The following is a 23,460-nucleotide window of genomic DNA, read 5'->3' as shown; positions in this document are numbered from 1 at the left end:
GTCGTGCAGGAGAAAATCATAAACTTTGTTCTTCAAACTAACTTCAATATATCAGCTATTTCTTCCAAAGCAAGAAAGTCTTGTTACTTTCTACTGTATTTCCTTCATTTGCATTTACACATATTTCATTCCATTCAGCTACTTCAACCTTAAATGGTTTTATTACATACTTCTATATAGCTCAGCTAGTTTGCACTGAAGTCCCTGTAGTTACTAAATAATAAGCATTGTATGTAATTTAATAAGCCTGTGCTTTTAAGGGGTTAAAATGCACTCATTGGTGGCACAGGTGTCAACTGCATGCAGACTGTGTATAATCTCCATTGAAAAGCACTGCCAATAGCACTGGATGCTCTGGAGCAGCCACACATGAGCCAATGGTCACCATACCCAATGCCAAGCATCAGATAGATGGGTATAAAGTCCATTGGGCTGTGGAGCAGTAGAACTGTGTTCTCTGTAGTGATTGAGCTCCATTAAACACCTATTGAATGGATCATTGTGATTCAGAACTAGTGTTCCAACATTAGTACGTGACCACACTAATGCTTTCCAGGCCAAACGCAATCAAATCCTCACTTGTTCCAATGTCTAGTGTAAAGCATTGTCAGAAGAGTAGAGGCTGTTTCTAGGGCAAATTCTGTATTAAAACTCTTTCACTTGCAGTTTCTAGAGTAAAACTGCAAACCGATGAAATATTTTGGAAAAACCCGTTCATTTCAACTAAGCATCAGTAAACATGTCATGTTTTTTTTTGGCCTGTTGTGAACATACATACAATTCAACAAACTCCAACTACACAACCTGGTTTATTATGAAATGTCTTTGAATTGAAACTTCTTACCTGCAGTTCTGTGGGGGTCAGTGCGCAAGAGCATGTTTCGCACGTGCTCTTGTTGTTGGGACAGCCTTTGTCCAGGTGCATGGCCAGAGTCTTCCTCAGCACCATCAGGCCACAGCCAACATTGCAGGAGATAAGGGCATATTCACACTGACTCTGGTGGTCCTAGGACAGTTTTAAAATTTCCATCAGTACATGTCAGTTTTTTACATGTTTACACACAGTCTTTCCCGAAAGTGTAAAAAAGGCCAATTCTTTTGTTCTACACACTGAAAAAATTTGGCGTTGAGATCAAAAGATGAATATAACATGATAAATCAGAATTTCAGCTTTTTCCTTCTGATATTTACATCTAGACGTATCAAACAAGTGCACATTTGGTGGAAGACCATCCAGAACACTTAACATTTGATTGCATATTCCATGCTTGCAATAACTGCAGCAGGCCATGACACTACCTCCACCATGCTTGACCGGTGAGTCTGTATGTTTTGGATTACCCACTCACATCACTCAACTTCTGCATTATTTTGCTTTTCCAGCAGCTTCTTTTAATCGTTGCTTGTTTTAAAGGTTTCCCTCTTCAAGCTCCTCTTCAGGAGGTGAAATGCATGCTCAGTTAGATTGAAGTCTGGTGACTAACTTGGCCGGTCCAGAACCTTCCCTGATGATGTCCTTTGATGTGTTGGCAGTGTGTTTTGGGTCACTGTCTTGCCAATTTCCTCCTGATTAGATTGGATGCATTTCTCTGTAAACTGCCAGACAATGTTTCTGAATTTATTCTGCTGCAACCATCATGAGTTACATCATCATTAATGACTAGTGAGCCCATTCCAAAATCTGCCATGCAAGCCTAAGCCAAGACAAACTGCAAAAAATGGTATTGTCAAGGACAATTTTCTTAAATATAGTCAATAAATCTAATATTTCTCCTCTTGAGATTGTTGCCAATTTAATAAGTCAGTTAACTTAAAAAATTATAACTATAAAATTAATAAAAAAGTTAATACAAATTTGATTTATTGACTATATTTAAGATATTTTTACTTGACAAGATACCATTCTTTGCACTGTACTACCTCCACCATGCTTGACCAATGAGCCTGTATGTCCTGGATTCTTTCTTTCTCCTCACTTTAGCCTTTTCATCACTTTGGTAGAGGTTAATCTTGGTCTCATCAGTCCATAAAACTCTGCAAAACTTTTGTGGCTCATCTCTTCATGAACATTTCTTTGTGAAATCCAATCTGGCCTTCGATCTCACCTCCGAGTGGACTGTGATCCTTCACTGCTGCCCTGCAAAAGCTGTTGTTGATGTCAATGTCTGTTATTGGGTTTTTATTCATAGCTTTCATAGTATTTCTGTCATCAACTGTTGCTGTTTTCCTTGGCCGACCTGTCCGATGTCTGGTTGTTAGTACACCAATGATTTCTTTCTTTTTCAGGCTATTCTTGAAACTGTTGTATTGGATATGCCCAATACTTGTGAAATAGTTCTGATCGATTTTCCCTCTTTTTTCATCTTCAAAATGGCTTGCTTTTCTCCTGTAGACAGCTCTCTCTATGGCATTCATGTTGGTTTATCATTTTTAACAACAAATGCAGTCAGAAACTCAGAGCTCAAACCCAGAGTAGATATTCAGAGCATATTAACTGTTTGAACAATCAGTCTTAACACGGCACATCTGGGCAGCAAAAACCTAAACAAAAGGTTTAACACTTACATAGGTTAATAATCAGTATTTCAGTACTATGTACTATGCCACTAATTCTTCAGTACTTGGATAGACCAATGTTTATACAAATACCTTGAAACTACCAAATAAGCTAGAACAGCATGTGCAAAGCAAATAAAGATGCAAAAGTTGTGATATGCAAATCCACTTTGACCTGTATTGAAATGAAAGCAGTACAAAGACAATATACTTAATGTTTTACCTTATGAACTTCAACTCTTTCTGAAATTGATGCCTGTAACAAAATTTTCATAAAACACTGTAAACTGAATTCATTCTTGGGTATGAAAAGAGCACCCAGAAAAGGCCTAGTCCTTTAAATTGAGGCTTGCCACTGCCAAAAAAAATGCATGACCGAGTAATCCAACAGTTTGAGAATAATGTTCCACAGCAAGCAAAGATTTAAGGTATTTCACCCTCTACACTTGCACTTCACATGCACTTTTCTGGGCTGAAATACCCTGATGCACAGCAGAAATGTGCATTTTTGCCTGATGGATCAAACTCTCAGATTGTTTATGGAAATAATGCACATTGTATTCCCTGGGCAAAGACGAAGCCCATCCAGGTGACCATCCAGATGTTTACCAGCTTAAAGTTTAAAATCTAGGGTCTGTCATGGTTTGGCTAACTTATAAATGCGTGAAGGCACCATGAATGTTGAAATATATATACACACATTTTGGAGCAACATATGTTGCCCTCTAGATGACTGTCTTTCTCAGGGACATCCATGGCAATTTCAACATGAAGCACTAAGCCACATTCTGCATGTGTTTCAACAACATGGCCTCGTCATTGGAGAGGGCGGGTGCTAGACTGGCTTGTCTGCAGTCCAGATCGGTCTTCCATTTAAAATTTTTTGAATCACTAAATGTATAATATAACAACAATGGCCTTTGCTGAAGAATTTTAAGCGTTGTTAAAAGGAAAGATAATGCAACACAGAGGTGATCATGCCCCTGGCTCAACTTTGTAAAAGTGTTGCATGCATCAAATTTGAAATATGTGTTTAAATCCAAAAGTAAATTCAGATTCAGATTCAGATTCAGATTCCTTTATTGATCCCAGGGGGAAATTGCAGTTGTTACAGTTGCAGCCATTTATGTAAAAATAAACACTTAATACACAATATATAGAATTTACAGTATGTAAATTCATTTTCATAAGCTCAAGAATGAAATATTGTGTTTTTGTGCTGTTATCACAACACTAGTCCACACTGGGGAATGTAATGCTGGGGGTTTAACACCTTTATTGGACCCCTTATATTGCTACATATGCAATTCTATATCCATGGCAATTAATAATGTACTATAATGAGCCATTAGCTTACATTAAGGCATCAACTTTGATGAGACGGCAAAAGTGAGTAACGAAGCAAATTACACTGTTTTTTTAATTCCCTGCGAGCAATTTTAATTTGAAGGATCATTAGCGTTTCTGTTCTGGGAGCCACACAATTTGCAATGTTGAAAACAGAGAAAGAGTTTAGTAGCAAGCATAGCGACAAGAGTAGAGTTTAAAGAGAAATGGTGAACTTTTCCAAAATAACCAGGTATATTTATTCAGCAGTTTGATTGAGGTTAATATAGCTATTGCCCTACTTTGGAATAGCCTTAGCGGTCACACTGTGTAATGAACCGACCACAAAATCCAGCTCATATATCCAAATCTCAGTCCAGCAGTCTACTCTAGATGTAATTTGGGGCACCAGACAATTAAAAATGCACAGTAAAAGGGCTGGCGTGTTTCTACAGCCCCAGATGGCCACTTACATATTGAATCACACAGAGAGCGCAGACATCCTATCCAGGTAAGGTACTTTTTAGGACCAATGTTTTAGGGGAAACACCGTCACCAATTCATCAACATGTGGTTAATGTCAGAGATCACAGCAACAGTCCAACATTAACTTAGTAGATGTGCTTGTGTTATTAACAGCCAGTATACAGTGCCAGAATAAAACGTGTTCAGGGTGTATCAATACAATGTATATTAGAATGTAATATTTTACTGACAAAATTATTTCAGCATCACTTCAATATTACAAAAAATGTATTTCAACATTTTACATTTCCAGCATTTAGCAGATGCACTTATCCAGAGCTCAGAGCTCACAGATCAGTAGTCAGATTTATCAGCGTCAGTGAGTTTGTTTACACGCACTTCATAAACCGATACCTGCAGAAAATCAGATTTTGCCAGTAATCCGATCAACACGTTTACATGCACTTGAGTAATCAGATAATGTGAAACTCTGGGCCTACCTGAGTCAGGTAATAAGTCATCAGATTTCTGCTTTGGAACCAGCCAATAAACTCACAGAAGACGTGACGTAAATGTAATGTAAGACTCAAACTTCCCGCTGCGGCTTTTTATTAAACATTGCACCACTTAACCTAAAAATATGAACATGCATCATCTAGAGGATGAAGAATATTTAGACCCTTCATTTTGTCAATCATGTATTTTCAGCAACACTCTAAAAGTGTTTTGCTGTGTCTCGTGGCAACGCTGCTGGCTTATTTCTAGTACTGCCATCTGTGTTTGCACACGTGCAGATTGAGAAATCCGAAGGAAATCAGTGAGCTCACTGAGAAATTACTGATCTAAAATCCAGCTCCCTTTATCGGATTTCTAGACCTTAGTCCAATCTAAGAAATCAGAGTGTGCTGTTTACATGAGCACTTGACTAATCAGGTAACTGCAGAAATCTGATTACAACTGGATTATTGAGTGCATGTAAACACACTGAGCCAATAAGCATGCTCATTCCAAATTCTAGACTTCTGCTTGGCTGTCTAAAATGCATACCGCATACATGTTATTAACATAAGCATTTCAAAATTAGTCTGTAGTTAATCTCAAATGGCTTAAAAAGTCTCCTGCACCCAAACAGCACATCTAACAAGGAGCCATTTGGGATCCAGCCATGTGTACACAATTCCCTACTGGACATATCAGCCCCATTTGGGTGCAGAAGCCAAATGTTTGTAATTGCACATTGTACACTAGGTAGAGAGCAGGTAGCAGTTCGACATTAAGCTTGTGAGGCACTGTGGTCAGTAAAAGTACCCACTTCCTGTGACTCATTTCTGGTTTAAGCAACACCCACTTTCGTTTTGTACATAAAAGAAAGCATCAAATAAAGTCTCATTCGAGAATCAGTATCAAAGTCAAGGTATTACTGTTGATCCGGGTATCGACTGGTATTAAGCGGTACTCTGCCATAACCACAACCACCACAGTCTTAAAGCCCTACAAGGGTTTTTCTATTGTTTGTTAGCAATGTGATGAAAAACATGCCTTTTCTATTCACAGTGGTACTGATTTGTTCAGAAGCTTCAACAGGTGTCACTATCCAAACTAGGTCCTATGCTTATGCGATTTGCACCTGATTTGACCACTGTTTTCACTTTTATACACTACATTGCTTTTTAAAATCATTTCCAGTCCATACACTGTTAGAAGTAAAAGTTCTGTGCATGTACATTTTTCATTTGTCAAAGTACAAACAATGTAAATGTTGCCTCAAAAGGTACTACAGTGGTTTTAAGGCCCAACTGTGCACCTTAAATAAGTTTTTCCTAGAGGAAAATCAAACATGTACATCTTTCCACAACCTAATGTTTTAAAACAGAACAGTAAAATAAAAAGCCGGGATATCAAACGGGGTGTGTGGAGTAACTACAGCTTAGAAAATATAATTTCAGTGGATTATGCTTCAGTTATGTTCCCTCACTAAAGGTACTGAGATGTACCCTTGAGGGTCCCACCCCAGTGACTAGAGGGGTCCAGCCCCAGTGACTGTTCTGGGAGTATACTGCAAACACATGCCATAGCTTTAATCACAGCATATTTTTAAATTTTCTTGTTTATTTCAATGAGTTTCCATTATAATGTGTATTGCGCAACACAGTGTAAATGTGACGTGGGACAAATAACATTTTGAGATGAATAACCTTTATAATATTGCAACATCTTCCAAAGTGTCCACAGAGGCTAAGCTGCACTTTAAAAGTTCTCTGCACAAACGTATCACAACAGGCAATTCTCCGCAGACTTTTCAAGCAAGCTCAAAAAGACAGATTAGCAGATCAGTCTTAAAGACAACCTCTGTTGCCTTTTCAAAACGTCTTCGTGATTCAATCATTAAGATGTAAGCAAAGTCATTCAGTGTGAAATGCTCCATTCTAGGGAAATGAGTCAGAATTGTTCACAGTGGTGGCGATAGGAACCAGGCGTCTGAAGATTTTAACCTCTAAAGGTTGCCTCATGGAAAGCTTTTAGAAGATTTTTTAAATCTGTTCATGGCAGAAAGATGTGTGCATTTAGGTTTACCACTATTTTACCAGCAACAACGTTACATATAAAACTCAGACACAGGAAGGTTCACTGGTCATTAAGGATAGTAAGTATATTGGCTACATTAGTGTTGTAGATATTGCGACCCCTGGTTCCCATCACCTGTAAAGAAAATATATAAAACATCAATTCACATTAAAACAGTCTGAATGACTGAATTACATAAAAATTTGGAAAAAAAAAAAAAAAAAAAAAAAATCAGTGGAATGCCCCTTAAGACGTCCTTACTGCTTACTCACACTTAAGTCCCCACAACACACTACAAAACGACCCAAGTAAAAGTGAAAGTATCGTTGCTGAAAACAACTTACATAGACAAACATACCAGGAAAGCAATAGTTACTGAGTAACTCACAGCATCAGAACTTATCGATCAGGAACTGAGGCCTGTTATGCTCTATTCCTGTTCTTCTATTTTGAGATTCTTTTGATCTAAAATAAAATGACACTGCGAGTCAGAGTGCAAACGTCACCAATAACAGGATAAAATGAAGAGAAAGAACTTAATGTTAATGACTGAAATGTAAAGGAGCAGAAAGAAGATTCCTGTTTCCACAAGCATGTGAGTGGATGTAAACGTATAAATTTGAAATACTCAAAAAAGTGTTTCCCAAGCTTTACTTAAAGGGCCCACATCATGCTAAATGGATTTCTCATTTTTTGAAGTGAAATAGTTTAGATTGTAGAACATAATCACTGCTAAAGCTTCTAAATCCATTGTTCACTGCCCAGTCAAACGGTTCATATAAGCAAAAACAGCCTATTTTAAATTCACTAAGACCAACACATTCACACACATCCATCTACTCAGCCTACAGCTCCACTCATTCACACTGAAGCTGTAAGGATTGTTTCAGCCTATGAATGAGCTATAAATGAGCTCTGTTTTGAATGCGGTCCTGATTTGTGACACAAAACAGAGCTCATTTATACATATTGGACTTAAAGGTACAGTAAGAAAGATTTGTTGATTCTAAGGTATAATAGAGGTTGTAAAACAGTCATGTAAAAATAAATTCTGATTGTCTGTAGTACATAAACTAGTAGAAATGTCAGAAGTGGCCATCAGAAAAACAAAGAAATGAAAAGAAATGAGTCACTCACCATTTGGAGTGGCAATTCTGGTGGATAGATTTTTTACAAATCAGTTTCTTTCATCCCAAAACAAAATAATATGTCCTTTAATATCTCCTATTATCATATGTGCAAAAAGGAGAGCATAATTCCAAACATATTTTACAGTCAGTGGTGTTCTATGAATATGGTGTAACACCAGTGACTGACTTCAGTTGCATCCTGGATAAAACTGAGGATTATGTAAATTAGCCGACTCATTTGTGGTCAGGTGACCTAGCACAACTGTTAAAAATCAGAAGAAAATGGTATTTGCCATTATTCTGAGAAAACAGACACAAACAGAAGTGATGAGCTGCCTGATAAAGAAACGACCCATAGAAGCAGTTTAATAGAGCTAAAAATGCTGCGTTAAAATGTGATGTGAGAATCCTGATAACACCAGTGGGCAAAATCTCTGCGACAAATGAATTATTTAAAATAAAACATATATTTTTTTAAATGTATAATGATATCAAAAGTAAACATGAATCTGTTTTATACAAATCCCGAAGTTAAACCTCTTAAAAATGTTGTTGGTTTCTCAAATGTTGAAAACATGTTTGACATACGCAGAGCGACTATGAAACAGGATTAAAAAAAGAAAAACAAGAGAAATCATGAGGGAAAAGGATTATTTAATCTTAGGTCAACTGTGTGAACGTGCATACTGACTTTTGGAGCTATGTCTGATATTTTAAGCATCTTTGTAAGCCCTGCAACCTTTGTGACATGGTTTCCCACTCCAAATGGGGAATGACCTAAATATGTAGGATATAGGCCCTTTAACTCCATGGAATTGAGTGTTACCGCCCACCTCTGAGAGGGATTATTGTTAATATAATAAATAATGAATTAAGTATTGGTGTATTTTATCATGTTGTATTTTGCTGTTGTTTTATAAAAGCAATAAGCACAAAGACTGGGCAGCTGGACAGGTAGTGATAACAGGTTTCCTACAGGCTATAAATGTTAAATTATTATAGCCAACATGGCCTTAAACATCTCCAGTTCCGTCTTTAATCGTGGTCAAGTCAACCCTTGTTTTTGTACTGGAAAGCAGTTTAGGCGTGACTCTGTGGTTTCCACTTGTGATGGAAGGAAAGTACCTCAAAGTCCTTGAGGGTGCTCCTCCAGGGACAGCCTTGGTTAACACAGTGCACCCTCAGCTCCTGAATCTCTTTATTGATGGCCATGTCGTTGAAGAACTGCAGTGAAAAAGAGGGGAAATTATGAATGCTTTCCTGTCAAAGCCTGTGAGTCATGACCTTATTGGTGTGATCAAACCTGCTTTCATCTACGTTGCTAGACCAAAGGTCAGGCTAGTGTTTTAGGGTCTAAGAACTCAACAGCTTCTTCACCTGCTGGCTCTTCTACACTCACCTTCCTCTAACTGGAATGTGAGTCATAACCTTGTCAGTTCATACAGTCTACTGAAATAAGTCATGCATGGACCTTGATTGATTCATCTTCCACGTGAACGAAATACATTAAATCAACACAAAAACTATTATTAATACATTATTAATATTTGTTGATACAAATTTTATGCATGTGGAGATCATGTACAAATGAATTAATGTGTTACACAGTAAATGAGAGGCAGTTGAACATCAACTGCAATAAGCAAAACCTTTTGTATGAATATATATATTAGGGATGCACTGATATGCAAACTGTGGGCCGATGCCAAGGTTGGATACATAGGCAGTATGTGTACCTACCTTTGTACCACTGCAGAGAAATATTTATTTCTGTCAGGTTAAACGAACAAACATTTGTAATATGAATCCCGAAATAATGCATATATATACACACATATACAAACCTTGTAATCCCTCCTAAGTGGTAACTTTATAGGAGGAACCAGACTTTTCTCCAAGCCATTCATCATGCAATTAACACAATGTACAGGGCAATGGGCATTTTCAAATTCTGCCATATATATATATATATATATATATGTATATGCGCCTCGAATCTCCATTTTTGCCGTATTATAGTTTTTGGCAGAGTTTGAAAGTACCTGTTACCCTTTACATTGTGTGTAAATTTCATGATTAATGGACTAAAGGAAATGACACAAAATGACTTGGAAAAAATTCTAGTTCCATTTACTTAGAGTAAGAGTAAAGTAAGTTTTTTCCTTCTCCTGTAAAGTTCAAAATTTGGAGATATGAGGTTTTCTTTTGACAATAATATATATATACATATATGTGTGTGTGTGTGTGTATGCATATGTAGTATCATACACTGGTTTGAAACAGCATAGATGAGGAAACAGCAAAATAGTAAAAATAGTCAAAAAAGTGTTTTAAAGTTTTACTTAACGAAATATCACGCTAATTTTTCACATCTGTCTGATGCCTGATCATAATTTTAATGCATCATCTGACATCCCTTATTTATTTATTACTACTATCATACACACTGATTTATTACACATGTGGCTACATTCAGACTGTGTTTCAATGGTCACTATGGTGACAAACTTTATTTCGTTTGAACTTATAGCAAACAGGCCAGCAGGCTGGATAACTCTAGCAACCAATGTTAGAAACTCAGAGAACTCACTGACTACTAACTTGAACAGCATCACTAAATCTGCAGATGGTGGTCGTGTGCATGAACTATCTGACTGAATTTTGCCCTTTTAAATGTTCAATGTTCACTTGAACACCTTAATACCTTAAGTGCGTTAATTGGAAATTGTTTAAGTGGAAAGTAAAAAAAATAAAAATCCATGAAGTTTTGGCACTTTAGTTCTCAGCGGTTCTAACGGTTACATTTACAGCTTTACATGTGTCTCTTCAGCATTTAACTTTTAGCTATATTTAAGATGCACGCGGTCAGGTGTCCAAGCACTAATAAGCTCGAACATCCACCACTGACATTTGGAAGGCCCCTTTTTCATTTTGTGAGATTTGTATCTGGATTGTAACGTGACATGCATGACATGAATGTGACATTCGTATACAGTCAGTAGTCAAACATGTCTCTGGTTAGTCAGATTGAAATCCTATTGTTATGAGGCACAATATGCAAGTCAGCTCTCATGCGGTAACTAACTGTTCATTTCCTCACACCAGCAGTCAGTGTTTACATGAATAAGGCAGTTCATAATGATTACTGTCCTCTACTCATCATCATCATATGGTCAAAGTACAGTAGTGAGATGATGAAAAACACTGAGGTGACGAAACATGCGAGCTAATAAAAATTGACTATCTGCCAATTTGGCTGTGATCTGTGCATCTCTAGCAAATGTAATTCAGCATAACTGTCACAGGGCTGGTTTCTCAGGCAGATTAAGTCTAGGCCTAAACTAAAAAGGCTGGGAAATTCTTATTGACACTACAATTTAGTTCTAGACTAGGCTTAGGCTTAATCCATGTATAAAAAACTGTCTGAAAAAGTAGCCTCTTAAACTCCTTGGAACCACTGGTGGTTCCAAAACACACTTTGTCATATTCATCATAACTTTCATATTTCATAAGATACACTCAGAAGGAGGGGGTCGTATGAGACTGTAACTGTCTTCTTTCCAATCAAAGAGATGGGTGATGTCATTTTAAACCCTTATAATAAAAGAAGCTGAACTCACAACTCTTTTTTTCTACTGAAAGTCGACCCATTATTCTTTTTTAAGAGGTTAATGACATTCTCGTCCTGGAAGATCCGTTAAGGCCCAAGACCAGGTTTACGCTCTCGTATGTCCGGTAAACCAGGGCAGAGTTTTGTGGTGCCCTTTACAAACTCCTTCTTCTTTAAACAGAATTTCCCTCTCTGTTCACTGTTTTGTGCGCACGTGTGGGTGTAGGTGAGTGAGTGTGCATATGAATAGGGATGACATGGCTGTGATGTCATATAAGTAAAACACCACCTCCACTTAAAGTCAAAGGGAAATTCTGAAGAAGCTCTAGAGCTCACTCTATAAGCTCTTGTGAAAGCACTGATGCACAATAAAGGTCGTTTTCATGAGGTCATCTGTTTGTCATCTTTAATACTTATTAGACAGGTGGGTGCTGCCCTTCTCAGTTCAACACATGCAAATCTGACAGTAAATAAGCTCATCTCGCAAGCGTAATAAAGAAGTTACTTACATGGTCCAGCGTCAGCATCATGCTGGAGTCACTCTCACTGCTGGGGTCTTGTTTACACTTTGTACACACCAGATCCTTATTGTTCCTGTAGTTTAAAAGCACAAAATATGAACATTACTTGTAAAAAGCTACAAAAATACAAAATATAGGAAAGTAAAGGATAAAATAATGGATAAAAAATCTGTTGATTTATACATATATAAATATATATGTTTTATACATAAAATGCAAAAACTAAGTTTGTGAGTGAGTCTGTGAACTGATCTGATGACTGAATGAGTGAGTCTGTAAACTGATGTGATGACCAAGTGAATGAGTCTGTAAACTGATCTGATGACTGAGTGAGTGAGTCTGTGAACTGCTAGTGAGTCTGTAAACTGATTTGATGACTGAGTGAGTGAGTCTGTGAACTGTTAGTGAGTGAATGAGTCTGTAAACTGATCTGATGACTGAATAAGTGAGTGTGAACTGTTAGTGAGTGAATGAGTCTGTAAACTGATCTGATGACAGAGTGAGTGAGTCTGTAAACCGATCTGATGACTGAGTAAGTGAGTCTGTGAACTGTTAGTGAGTGAATCTGTGAACTGATCTGATGACTGAGTGAGTCTGTGAACTGAATTAATGACAGAGTAAGTGAGCGAGTCTGTGAACATAGCTGATGACTGAATAAGTGAGTGAGTGAGTCTGTGAACTGAATTAATGACAGAGTAAGTGAGCGAGTCTGTGAACATAGCTGATGACTGAATAAGTGAGTGAGTCTGTGAACTGAATTAATGACAGAGTAAGTGTCTGTGAACTTATCTAATGACTGAATAAGTGAGTGAGTCTGTAAACTGATCTGATGACCGAGTGAGTGAGTCTGTGAACTTATCTGAGGACCGAGTGAGTGAGTGTACATCTTCTATCCATATCCTGTACAGTCTGGAAGATTGCTATATCAGTATCCTACACCTGAGTACCTGCATCACATTTATTACATACCTCAGACTAACTGCACATACAGAATGTGTACAGCAGCTCATTTCATAGTTTTATTTCATAAGTTATTACTATACAACTGTACATTGGCATAGTACAATACTAGTGTATATTGTGTATATGTATATATTCGGAGTCAGTGTATATATACAGGGTGGGTCAAAAGTCACAGGACACCGTTTTATTTTATTTTATTTTTTTATGCTGGCACAAGCCTCCACAATGCGGTGCTGAAGGTGGTGTTTGTTACAGATTTTCTCAGCATACACAATTTGTTTGAGATGACCCCAGAGATAAAAGTCAGTAATAAAATAAAAAACAAAATAAAATGGTGTCCTGTGACTTTTGACTCACCCTGCATATTGCTTTTTCTTATATATATATATATATATATATATATATATATATATATATATATATACACAGTATATATGAATATACTGACTGACCTGATGAATGAGTGAGTGTACTGGCCTGATGAGTGAGTGAGTGAATGCACTGACCTAATAAGCGAGTGAGTGTACTGGCCTGATGAGTGAATGTACTGACTGACCTAATGAGTTAGTGAGTGTGCTGACCTGATGAGTGAGTGAGTGTACTGACCTGATGAGTGAGTGAGTGAACTGACCTGATGAGCGAATGTACTGACTGACCTGATGAGTGAGTGAGTGAACTGACCTGATGAGTGAGTGAGTGAACTGACCTGATGAGTGAGTGTACTGACCTGATGAGTGAATGTACTGACTGACCTGATGAGTGAGTGAGTGAATTGACCTGATGAGTGAGTGAACTGACCTGATGAGTGAGTGAACTGACCTGATGAATGAATATACTGACTGACCTGATGAGTGAGTGAACTGACCTGATGAGTGAATGTACTGACTGACCTGATGAGTGAGTGAGTGAACTTACCTGATGAGTGAGTGAACTGACCTGATGAATGAATATACTGACTGACCTGATGAGTGAGTGAGTGTACTGGCCTGTTGAGTGAGTGAGTGAACTGTCCTGATGAGTGAGTGAGTGTACTGACCTGATGAGTGAGTGAGAGTACTGACCTGATGAGTGAATGTACTGACTGACCTGATGAGTAAGTGAGTGAACTGACCTGATGAGTGAGTGAACTGACCTGATGAGTGAGTGAGAGCACTGACTGACCTGATGAGTGAATGTACTGACTGACCTGATGAGTGAGTGAGAGTACTGACCTGATGAGTGAGTGAGTGAACTGACCTGATGAGTGAGTGAGTGTACTGACTGACCTGATGAGTGAGTGAGTGTACTGACCTGATGAGTGAGTGAGTATACTGACTGACCTGATGAGTGAGTGAGTGTACTGACCTGATGAGTGAGTGAGTGAACTGACCTGATGAGTGAGTGAGTGAACTGACCTGATGAGTGAGTGAGTGTACTGACCTGATGAGTGAGTGAGAGTACTGACCTGATGAGTGAGTGAATGTACTGACCTGATGAGTGAGTGAGTGTACTGACCTGATGAGTGAGTGAGTGAACTGACCTGATGAGTGAGTGAGTGAACTGACCTGATGAGTGAGTGAGTGAGTGTACTGACCTGATGAGTGAGTGAGAGTACTGACCTGATGAGTGAGTGAATGTACTGACCTGATGAGTGAGTGTACTGACCTGATGAGTGAGTGAGAGTACTGACCTGATGAGTGAGAGTACTGACCTGATGAGTGAGTGAATGTACTGACTGACCTGATGAGTGAGTGAGTGAACTGACCTGATGAGTGAGTGAGTGTACTGACCTGATGAGTGAGTGAGTGTACTGACTGACCTGATGAGTGAGTGAGTGTACTGACCTGATGAGTGAGTGAGTATACTGACTGACCTGATGAGTGAGTGAGAGTACTGACCTGATGAGTGAGTGAGTGAACTGAGCTGATGAGTGAGTGAGTGAGAGCACTGACCTGATGAGTGAGTGAGAGCACTGACCTGATGAGTGAGTGTACTGACTGACCTGATGAGTGAATGTACTGATTGACCTGATGAATGAGTGAGAGTACTGACCTGATGAGTGAGTGTACTGACTGACCTGATGAGTGAATGTACTGACTGACCTGATGAGTGAGTGAGAGTACTGACCTGATGAGTGAGTGAGAGTACTGACTGACCTGATGAGTGAGTGAACTGACCTGATGAGTGAGTGAGTGAACTGACCTGATGAGTGAGTGAGAGCACTGACCTGATGAGTGAGTGAGTATACTGACTGACCTGATGAGTGAGTGAGTGTACTGACCTGATGAGTGAGTGAGTGAACTGACCTGATGAGTGAGTGAGTGAACTGACCTGATGAGTGAGAGCACTGACCTGATGAGTGAGTGAGTATACTGACTGACCTGATGAGTGAGTGAGTGTACTGACCTGATGAGTGAGTGAGTGAACTGACCTGATGAGTGAGTGAGTGTACTGACCTGATGAGTGAGTGAGTGTACTGACCTGATGAGTGAGTGAGAGTACTGACCTGATGAGTGAGTGAATGTACTGACCTGATGAGTGAGTGAGTGTACTGACCTGATGAGTGAGTGAATGAACTGACCTGATGAGTGAGTGAGTGAACTGACCTGATGAGTGAGTGAGTGAACTGACCTGATGAGTGAGTGAGTGTACTGACCTGATGAGTGAGTGAGAGTACTGACCTGATGAGTGAGTGAATGTACTGACCTGATGAGTGAGTGTACTGACCTGATGAGTGAGTGAGAGTACTGACCTGATGAGTGAGAGTACTGACCTGATGAGTGAGTGAATGTACTGACTGACCTGATGAGTGAGTGAGTGAACTGACCTGATGAGTGAGTGAGTGTACTGACCTGATGAGTGAGTGAGTGTACTGACTGACCTGATGAGTGAGTGAGTGTACTGACCTGATGAGTGAGTGAGTATACTGACTGACCTGATGAGTGAGTGAGAGTACTGACCTGATGAGTGAGTGAGTGAACTGAGCTGATGAGTGAGTGAGTGAGAGCACTGACCTGATGAGTGAGTGAGAGCACTGACCTGATGAGTGAGTGTACTGACTGACCTGATGAGTGAATGTACTGACTGACCTGATGAGTGAGTGAGAGTACTGACCTGATGAGTGAGTGTACTGACTGACCTGATGAGTGAATGTACTGACTGACCTGATGAGTGAGTGAGAGTACTGACCTGATGAGTGAGTGAATGTACTGACTGACCTGATGAGTGAGTGAACTGACCTGATGAGTGAGTGAGTGAACTGACCTGATGAGTGAGTGAGAGCACTGACCTGATGAGTGAGTGTACTGACTGACCTGATGAGTGAATGTACTGACTGACCTGATGATTGAGTGAGAGTACTGACCTGATGAGTGAGTGAATGTACTGACTGACCTGATGAGTGAGTGAGTGTACTGACCTGATGAGTGAGTGAGTGTACTGACCTGATGAGTGAGTGAGTGTACTGACTGACCTGATGAGTGAGTGAGTGTACTGACCTGATGAGTGAGTGAGTATACTGACTGACCTGATGAGTGAGTGAGAGTACTGACCTGATGAGTGAGTGAGTGAACTGACCTGATGAGTGAGTGAGAGCACTGACCTGATGAGTGAGTGTACTGACTGACCTGATGAGTGAATGTACTGACTGACCTGATGATTGAGTGAGAGTACTGACCTGATGAGTGAGTGAATGTACTGACTGACCTGATGAGTGAGTGAGTGAACTGACCTGATGAGTGAGTGAGTGAACTGACCTGATGAGTGAGTGAGAGTACTGACCTGATGAGTGAGTGTACTGACTAACCTGATGAGTGAATGTACTGACTGACCTGATGAGTGAGTGAGAGTACTGACCTGATGAGTGAGTGAATGTACTGACTGACCTGATGAGTGAGTGTACTGACTAACCTGATGAGTGAATGTACTGACTGACCTGATGAGTGAGTGAGAGTACTGACCTGATGAGTGAGTGAATGTACTGACTGACCTGATGAGTGAGTGAGTGAACTGACCTGATGAGTGAGTGAGTGTACTGACCTGATGAGTGAGTGAGTGTACTGACTGACCTGATGAGTGAGTGAGTGAACTGACCTGATGAGTGAGTGAGAGTACTGACCTGATGAGTGAGTGTACTGACTAACCTGATGAGTGAATGTACTGACTGACCTGATGAGTGAGTGAGAGTACTGACCTGATGAGTGAGTGAATGTACTGACTGACCTGATGAGTGAGTGTACTGACTAACCTGATGAGTGAATGTACTGACTGACCTGATGAGTGAGTGAGACTACTGACCTGATGAGTGAGTGAATGTACTGACTGACCTGATGAGTGAGTGAGTGAACTGACCTGATGAGTGAGTGAGTGTACTGACCTGATGAGTGAGTGAGTGTACTGACTGACCTGATGAGTGAGTGAGTGTACTGACCTGATGAGTGAGTATACTGACTGACCTGATGAGTGAGTGAGAGTACTGACCTGATGAGTGAGTGAGTGAACTGACCTGATGAGTGAGTGAGTGAACTGACCTGATGAGTGAGTGAGTGTACTGACCTGATGAGTGAGTGAGTGAACTGACCTAATGAGTGAGTGAGTGAACTGACCTGATGAGTGAGTGAACTGACCTGATGAGTGAGTGAGTGAACTGACCTGATGAGTGAGTGAGTGTACTGACCTGATGAGTGAGTGAGTGAACTGACCTGATGAGTGAGTGAGTGTACTGACCTGATGAGTGAGTGAGTGTACTGACCTGATGAGTGAGTGAGTGAACTGACCTGATGAGTGAGTGAGTGTACTGACCTGATGAGTGAGTGAGTGTACTGACCTGATGAGTGAGTGAGTGAACTGACCTGATGAGTGAGTGAGTGTACTGACCTGATGAGTGAGTGAGTGAACTGACCTGATGAGTGAGTGAGTGAACTGACCTGATGAGTGAGTGAGTGAGTGTACTGACTGACCTGATGAGCCAGAGCACGCAGGCTCTGCAGTATCTGTGTCCGCACTGAGTCTGGAGCGCCTCGTTCAGCACGTTATTGCAGCTGCTGCAGAGGTAATGTAGAGGAGGCAGCTCGTCGCAGATGCTCTGAGGGAAACCGCAGGGAAACTCGTTCTCGCCGGGGCAAGACGCCATGGACACGGTTCACTTCACCTCCACCGAGGCCGAGAGCGTCTGGAGCGCTCACACAGAGAGCGGAACACTTATAAACCCGAGCGGAGGTGAATTTCAGCCGGGTTTCCCCTCAGAGCACCCGGAAACAGACGGCTCTTTACCACCAGTTACCCACATTCAGAGAGAGAGAGGGAGAGGGAGGGAGAGAGAGAGAGAGAGCGAGAGACTCACTCACTCACTCAGCGGTTAAAGTACATTGTTATTATCTCATTACTTCTCTCGTTTTGTTTTCGATTTCTTTCTTCTCTCTTATTTCCTGCGTCTATTTCTTTCTCTTTTCACTCAAATAAATTGACTTTCCTTTTGTCTACTCCTCTTGTCTTCGCACTCTCTATTTTCTCTATCAGCTGTTCTCGCTTTCTTTCTTTTTCTATGTGTTTTCTCTTTCTCCGCCTGTCTTCTGTCACTCTTTCTCTCGTTTTCCTCTCTCTCCGCCCCCCCGCCCCCCTCTGTTTTACACAGAATAATTCTCTGCTTGCTCCGTCATATCCGTGTGTGTGGAAAGTCCCAGTGTGAATGTACCTGCTGCCCTCTTTCCTTCATCTCTTTCGTACTGATTCTCACTGTATTTACTGCTCAGTTCATGATCTTTAACCAGTCTGTTTACAGTAGACTTACAGTAGTTACCTGCATAGCCTCATAATGTGTACGTGTTCCAGTTAAACTGCATTTACATTTACAGCATTTAGCAGAAGCTCTTATCCAGAGAGACTTACAAGAAGTGCTTTGTCAATCTAGAGAAAGAATCTTTGCTAGTTACCAATAGATTAGAGAGAAAGACAGTCCTGAGCTCAGATACTGCTAGAAACAAATATGTCACTGCAGACACCAAGAGAAAAAGAAACAGAGTTGAACGCAGAACTCTGTGCCATTCAATGCAATACAATAACAATAAGATACAATACAATACAATAAACTACAATACACCGTGCAGTACAATAAAAATAAGTGCAGCTTATAATTCAGTGCTCATTTATGTGCTGTGTAAAGAGACGTGTGTTCAGTCTACGTTTGAAGACAGCAAGAGACTCTACTGTTCTGACAGTCAGTGGGACTTCATTCCTCCACCTGGGTGCCAGTACAGAGAACATTCTCGACACTTGTCTTCCGTGCTCCTTGAAGGATGGCGGGTCAAGCCGAGCTGTACTCGAGGCTCGGAGGGCTCGTGGTACAGCTCGAGATGTCACCATTGCCATCAAGTAGATAGGGGCTGGTCCATTTTTGGCTTTGTAGGCAAGCATTAGGGTTTTAAATCTGATGCGTGCAGCTACAGGAAGCCAGTGAAGGGAGTGCAGCAGTGGGGTGACGTGGCTGAACTTGGGCAGATTGAAGACGAGTCGTGCTGCCACACTCTGGACGAGTTGCAGAGGCTTGATGGTCTGCATGGGAAGACCAGCCAAGAGTGAGTTGCAGTACTCAAGCCTTGAGATGACCAGAGACTGCACTAACACCTGGGCGGCCTCTCGGGTGAGGAAGGGTCGGATCTTAGGGATGTTGTACGGGAGAAATCTGCATGACCGAGTTAGTTTTGCGTTGTGAGTCGAAAACGATAACTGGCCATCCAGAGTCACATCAAGACATCTTGCCTCTACAGATGGAACAATCAGGGAGTTCTCATGATGATGGCAAGATCATGATGAGGACCTGTAGTTGCAGGGATGAATATCAGCTCAGTCTTGCTGGGATTGAGCTTCAGGTGGTGAGCTGCCATCCATGTAGAAATGCGACTGGAAACCTGTGTGTCAGAGGGAGAGAAAAAAAACATTAGTTGAGTGTCATCAGCATAACAGTGATAAGAGAAGCCATGAGAAGATATTACATCACCAAGAGAGCTAGTGTAAAGAGAAAAGAGAAGAGGACCCAGGACAGAGCCTTGGGGGACACCAGTGGAGAGCCTGCATGGAGAGGACGTGAACCCTCTCCATGTTACCTGATAAGAGCCACCCTCCAGATAGGACTTGAACCACTTCCACGGATAACCAGTGATTCCGAGGTTGTTGAGGATGTCCAGAAGGATTGGATGACTGTGTCAAAAGCTGCAGAGAGATCAAGAAGGATCAGGACAGATGACAATTTTGCTGATCTTGCAGATTGGAGGTTCTCAGTCACTGCGATGAGGGCAGCTTCTGTGATGAGTGTGCTGGTTTGAAGCCAGACTGGTTGGGGTCTTGGAGTTGGTTCTGTGTGAGAAAGAGAGAAAGCTGATTATACACTGCACGTTCAAGAAAGAAAAAAGTGATAACGGTCTGTAGTTGTTGACATCAGAGCTGTTAAGCATGGGTTTCTTCAAGATGGGGAGTACTCTTGCAGTCTTGAAAGTTGATGGAACTTCACCTGATGCCAAGGATTTGTTGACTGCACTCAGAGCTCTGGAGCCATGTGCAGCACAACTGAATCCAACTGCAGGCATTAAAAAGACACATTGTTTAAAATACATTTATTCTGGTAATAACTTTATTGCTATCTTTAGAATATATAGAAATAAACCTAAATACTGTAAAAAGTCACATTGAGTGCGTTTACAGGCATTCAATAATCTGATGATAGTCAGATTTCTGCAGTTATCTGATTATTCCAAAAGTCATGTAAACAGCATAATCTGATTTCTCGGATCAGAGTAAGATCTCCAAATCAAAGTTTGAGTTTTACATCACATTTATGTCACGCCTTCTTCTGTGAGTTTATCGGCTGGTTGCAAAGCAGAAATCCAATTACTGCCCGACTCATGTAGACCTGGAGTTTCACATTATCTGATTTCTCAAGTGCATGGAAACATGTTGATTGGATTACTGACAAAATCTGATTTTCTGCAGTTATCAGATTATTAAGTTATCAGATCATTAAAACAGTAGGTGATATATTGTGAGCCAGATAGGCCTGATATATTGATTAGCCCAACCAGATATCAGATGAACACCATAAATAACACTGGACTTCCTTGAGGAGAGGTCTGGAAATGGGTAAAAGAACACGCTAGGCCTCAATCACACATGAAGACATTCCTTCTTAAAACTCACACAGCTTTCATGAAGATTCTGACATTCACCAGTGTTTAAGAACATGCCATGAATCTGAAGCAGGCTTTTTCTTAGGACCTTTCTCAAGACCAAATTTAAGAAGGACTTGAGATTGGTCCACTGACATGTAAACTCACTACTTGTATTAACGTTATGTGCATTTATTATAATATACAGGTATTTCTGAGCAAATAAATGCATACAGACCAGATAAATGGCATTTTAATTGTATTTTTTGCACCGTGATCACTTTTTCCTTAAGAACCTGGCTTGCTGGTGCAGAGTTGGAGACTTTAGCCCTTCTGCTGAATTAATGGTCAGTTTCCAGCCACCGAGCCACTCTTCAGGCGACATTCCATTCCATCCAAGCCCTGTTTGATTACTGATAACTGCACTGTACACTGTACGCTCGTGAGGCTCTGCACAAATCCATCAAGATAGATAAAGGCTGTGAAAGTGCAGGGAACCGCTCTGCCTTTTCTCAGGAGAGCGGTCAGAAACCCCAGCAGTGCTCGTTTCTCTTTATGATAACTCTGAAGAAAGTAAATAAGACAGCCAGCGGTGATGCAACTTCGGATAAATGATGCAGAAGCCTGCAGTGAAGCTACAAGGTTTCTCCTTAAGTGTACCTCTTAGCCTATAGAGGCTTATTGTTATTGAGGCTTTAATCGACTGCCTGACCTTTTCTTCAAAGCTTCAAAGCACTTATTCAACCACATATTATTCTCTATTTGTACTACAGATGGCTGCATACATTAGTGATGGTAGAACTTTTAGAGCTCAGGTTAGATTTACGAGGTTTACAGGCCAGACATACAATGTTAACTCTGGAATTTTGGAGCCTTTCTGAAATCTGTTTGATGGAGTTCTGATGCACTGTTTTTCCCACTTATTACTCAAGACTTTACAAAACCTCAAGCTGATGTCCTGATAAAGCCTTGTTTGGCTTCCTGCTTCTTAAAGCAGTCTTGCTACAAGGCCACGTCTTTACAAAGCTGGTTTTACAGAATCGTCTTTAAATATCATAGAAATATCTTTTCTATTTTATTTATCATTTTCACTGGCATCAATATATGTCTGCGTACTGTTGCTGTTCCAAGAAAACCATGTATCTCTTTAACCATGAACACTCAAAGAAGCATTTGCGTGCGTATGTGGTTCTTTGCATGGTGAAGTTGACTTCAGATTGCTGGAGAATATGTTGTCTGTTGCTCTGTAAATAATTTTTCTGAAAGTGCTTCTACATAGCACAGAAAGCGTTCTGCTATTTTTATGATGGCAAGCTTGTAACAGTAGAAGAACCCTTTTTGGTACTATAAAGAACCATACACAACACGTTCACTATCAATCTGAAGAACCACTATGCAAAGAACCATTTAAGCATCTTTTTAAGAGTATGTTAATGTTAACAAAATTATTTTCCAAGTAATTTTGAACTATATCTCTTGGGCTAGCCGTTATAAATTGCTCACACAATGTAAAGAGCAGCTGCTGTGCCCAGATGATGTAGGAACATAAGAATGGGGAACAAGCACAGCTATGTGGTTTTGATATGATATGTAAAGTGTGTGTGTAAATGTGTAATGGGCTTTTGCTAATGTGATAAAAGCTTAAAGCCATAATATTTGCACACCTCGCTATCTACCACCTCCTTTAATGGGAATTACATTGACTACTGATTAATTCAGCCTTTAAGATGTAAACAGTTCTGAGTGGTTTGGTGTGAAATGCTCCAATTTAGAAATATTTTTCGTGCACAGAATTGTTCATAGTGGTGTTTTTTCATGTTCATTCTTATTGTGTAATTACAGACATCACAGAAATACCGTGCAAAAGTCAGAGACCACCATTCGTTCATTTAATTTCCAGTCAGACATTAAGCATCAGCAAAAAAATAGAACAGAAAATCACAAAGAAGCCTCAACAACTAAATATAATAGGAATTTTTTCAGCATTTATTGCGTCCACTCTACCTTTATCACAGCTTCCTTTCTTTTCAGGAGACTTGGGCCCAATCCCTTGCCCCTTGGAACTGAGTTACAAGGTTAAGTGGTTGAAATCTTCCCTATGAAATAGGACAACCCTCAAATAAAGAGAACAGTACTGCATTATCAGGCTACTAGCGCTGCTCTGTAGGTGACTGTGCCAGTCTGCAGTG

The 23,460-nt window shown here is 40.3% G+C and overlaps 1 protein-coding gene across 2 annotated transcripts in view; it reads right to left on the bottom strand.

Moving 5' to 3' along the window:
• The window catches only part of traf1 (TNF receptor-associated factor 1), a 34,371-nt gene extending 15,744 nt beyond the window's left edge, over positions 1-18,627 (bottom strand). Inside the window, exons 1-4 of one of the 2 annotated variants that reach the window (XM_017716094.2) lie at positions 18,074-18,627; positions 12,162-12,246; positions 9,168-9,266; positions 845-1,006 (exon numbers count right to left, since the gene is read on the bottom strand). In XM_017716094.2, the coding sequence (XP_017571583.1) occupies positions 845-1,006; positions 9,168-9,266; positions 12,162-12,246; positions 18,074-18,246 (519 nt within the window). In that variant the 5' untranslated portion in view covers positions 18,247-18,627. The remainder of the gene's footprint in view (positions 1-844; positions 1,007-9,167; positions 9,267-12,161; positions 12,247-18,073) is intronic. The other variant, XM_017716092.2, reaches the window with a different exon arrangement.
• Between the last annotated feature and the right edge of the window lie 4,833 nt (positions 18,628-23,460).

The sequence above is a fragment of the Pygocentrus nattereri genome, chromosome 28 (assembly GCF_015220715.1).
Source record: "Pygocentrus nattereri isolate fPygNat1 chromosome 28, fPygNat1.pri, whole genome shotgun sequence".
Lineage (NCBI taxonomy): Eukaryota > Metazoa > Chordata > Actinopteri > Characiformes > Serrasalmidae > Pygocentrus > Pygocentrus nattereri.
This window is presented reverse-complemented; position numbering and strand designations above follow the sequence as displayed.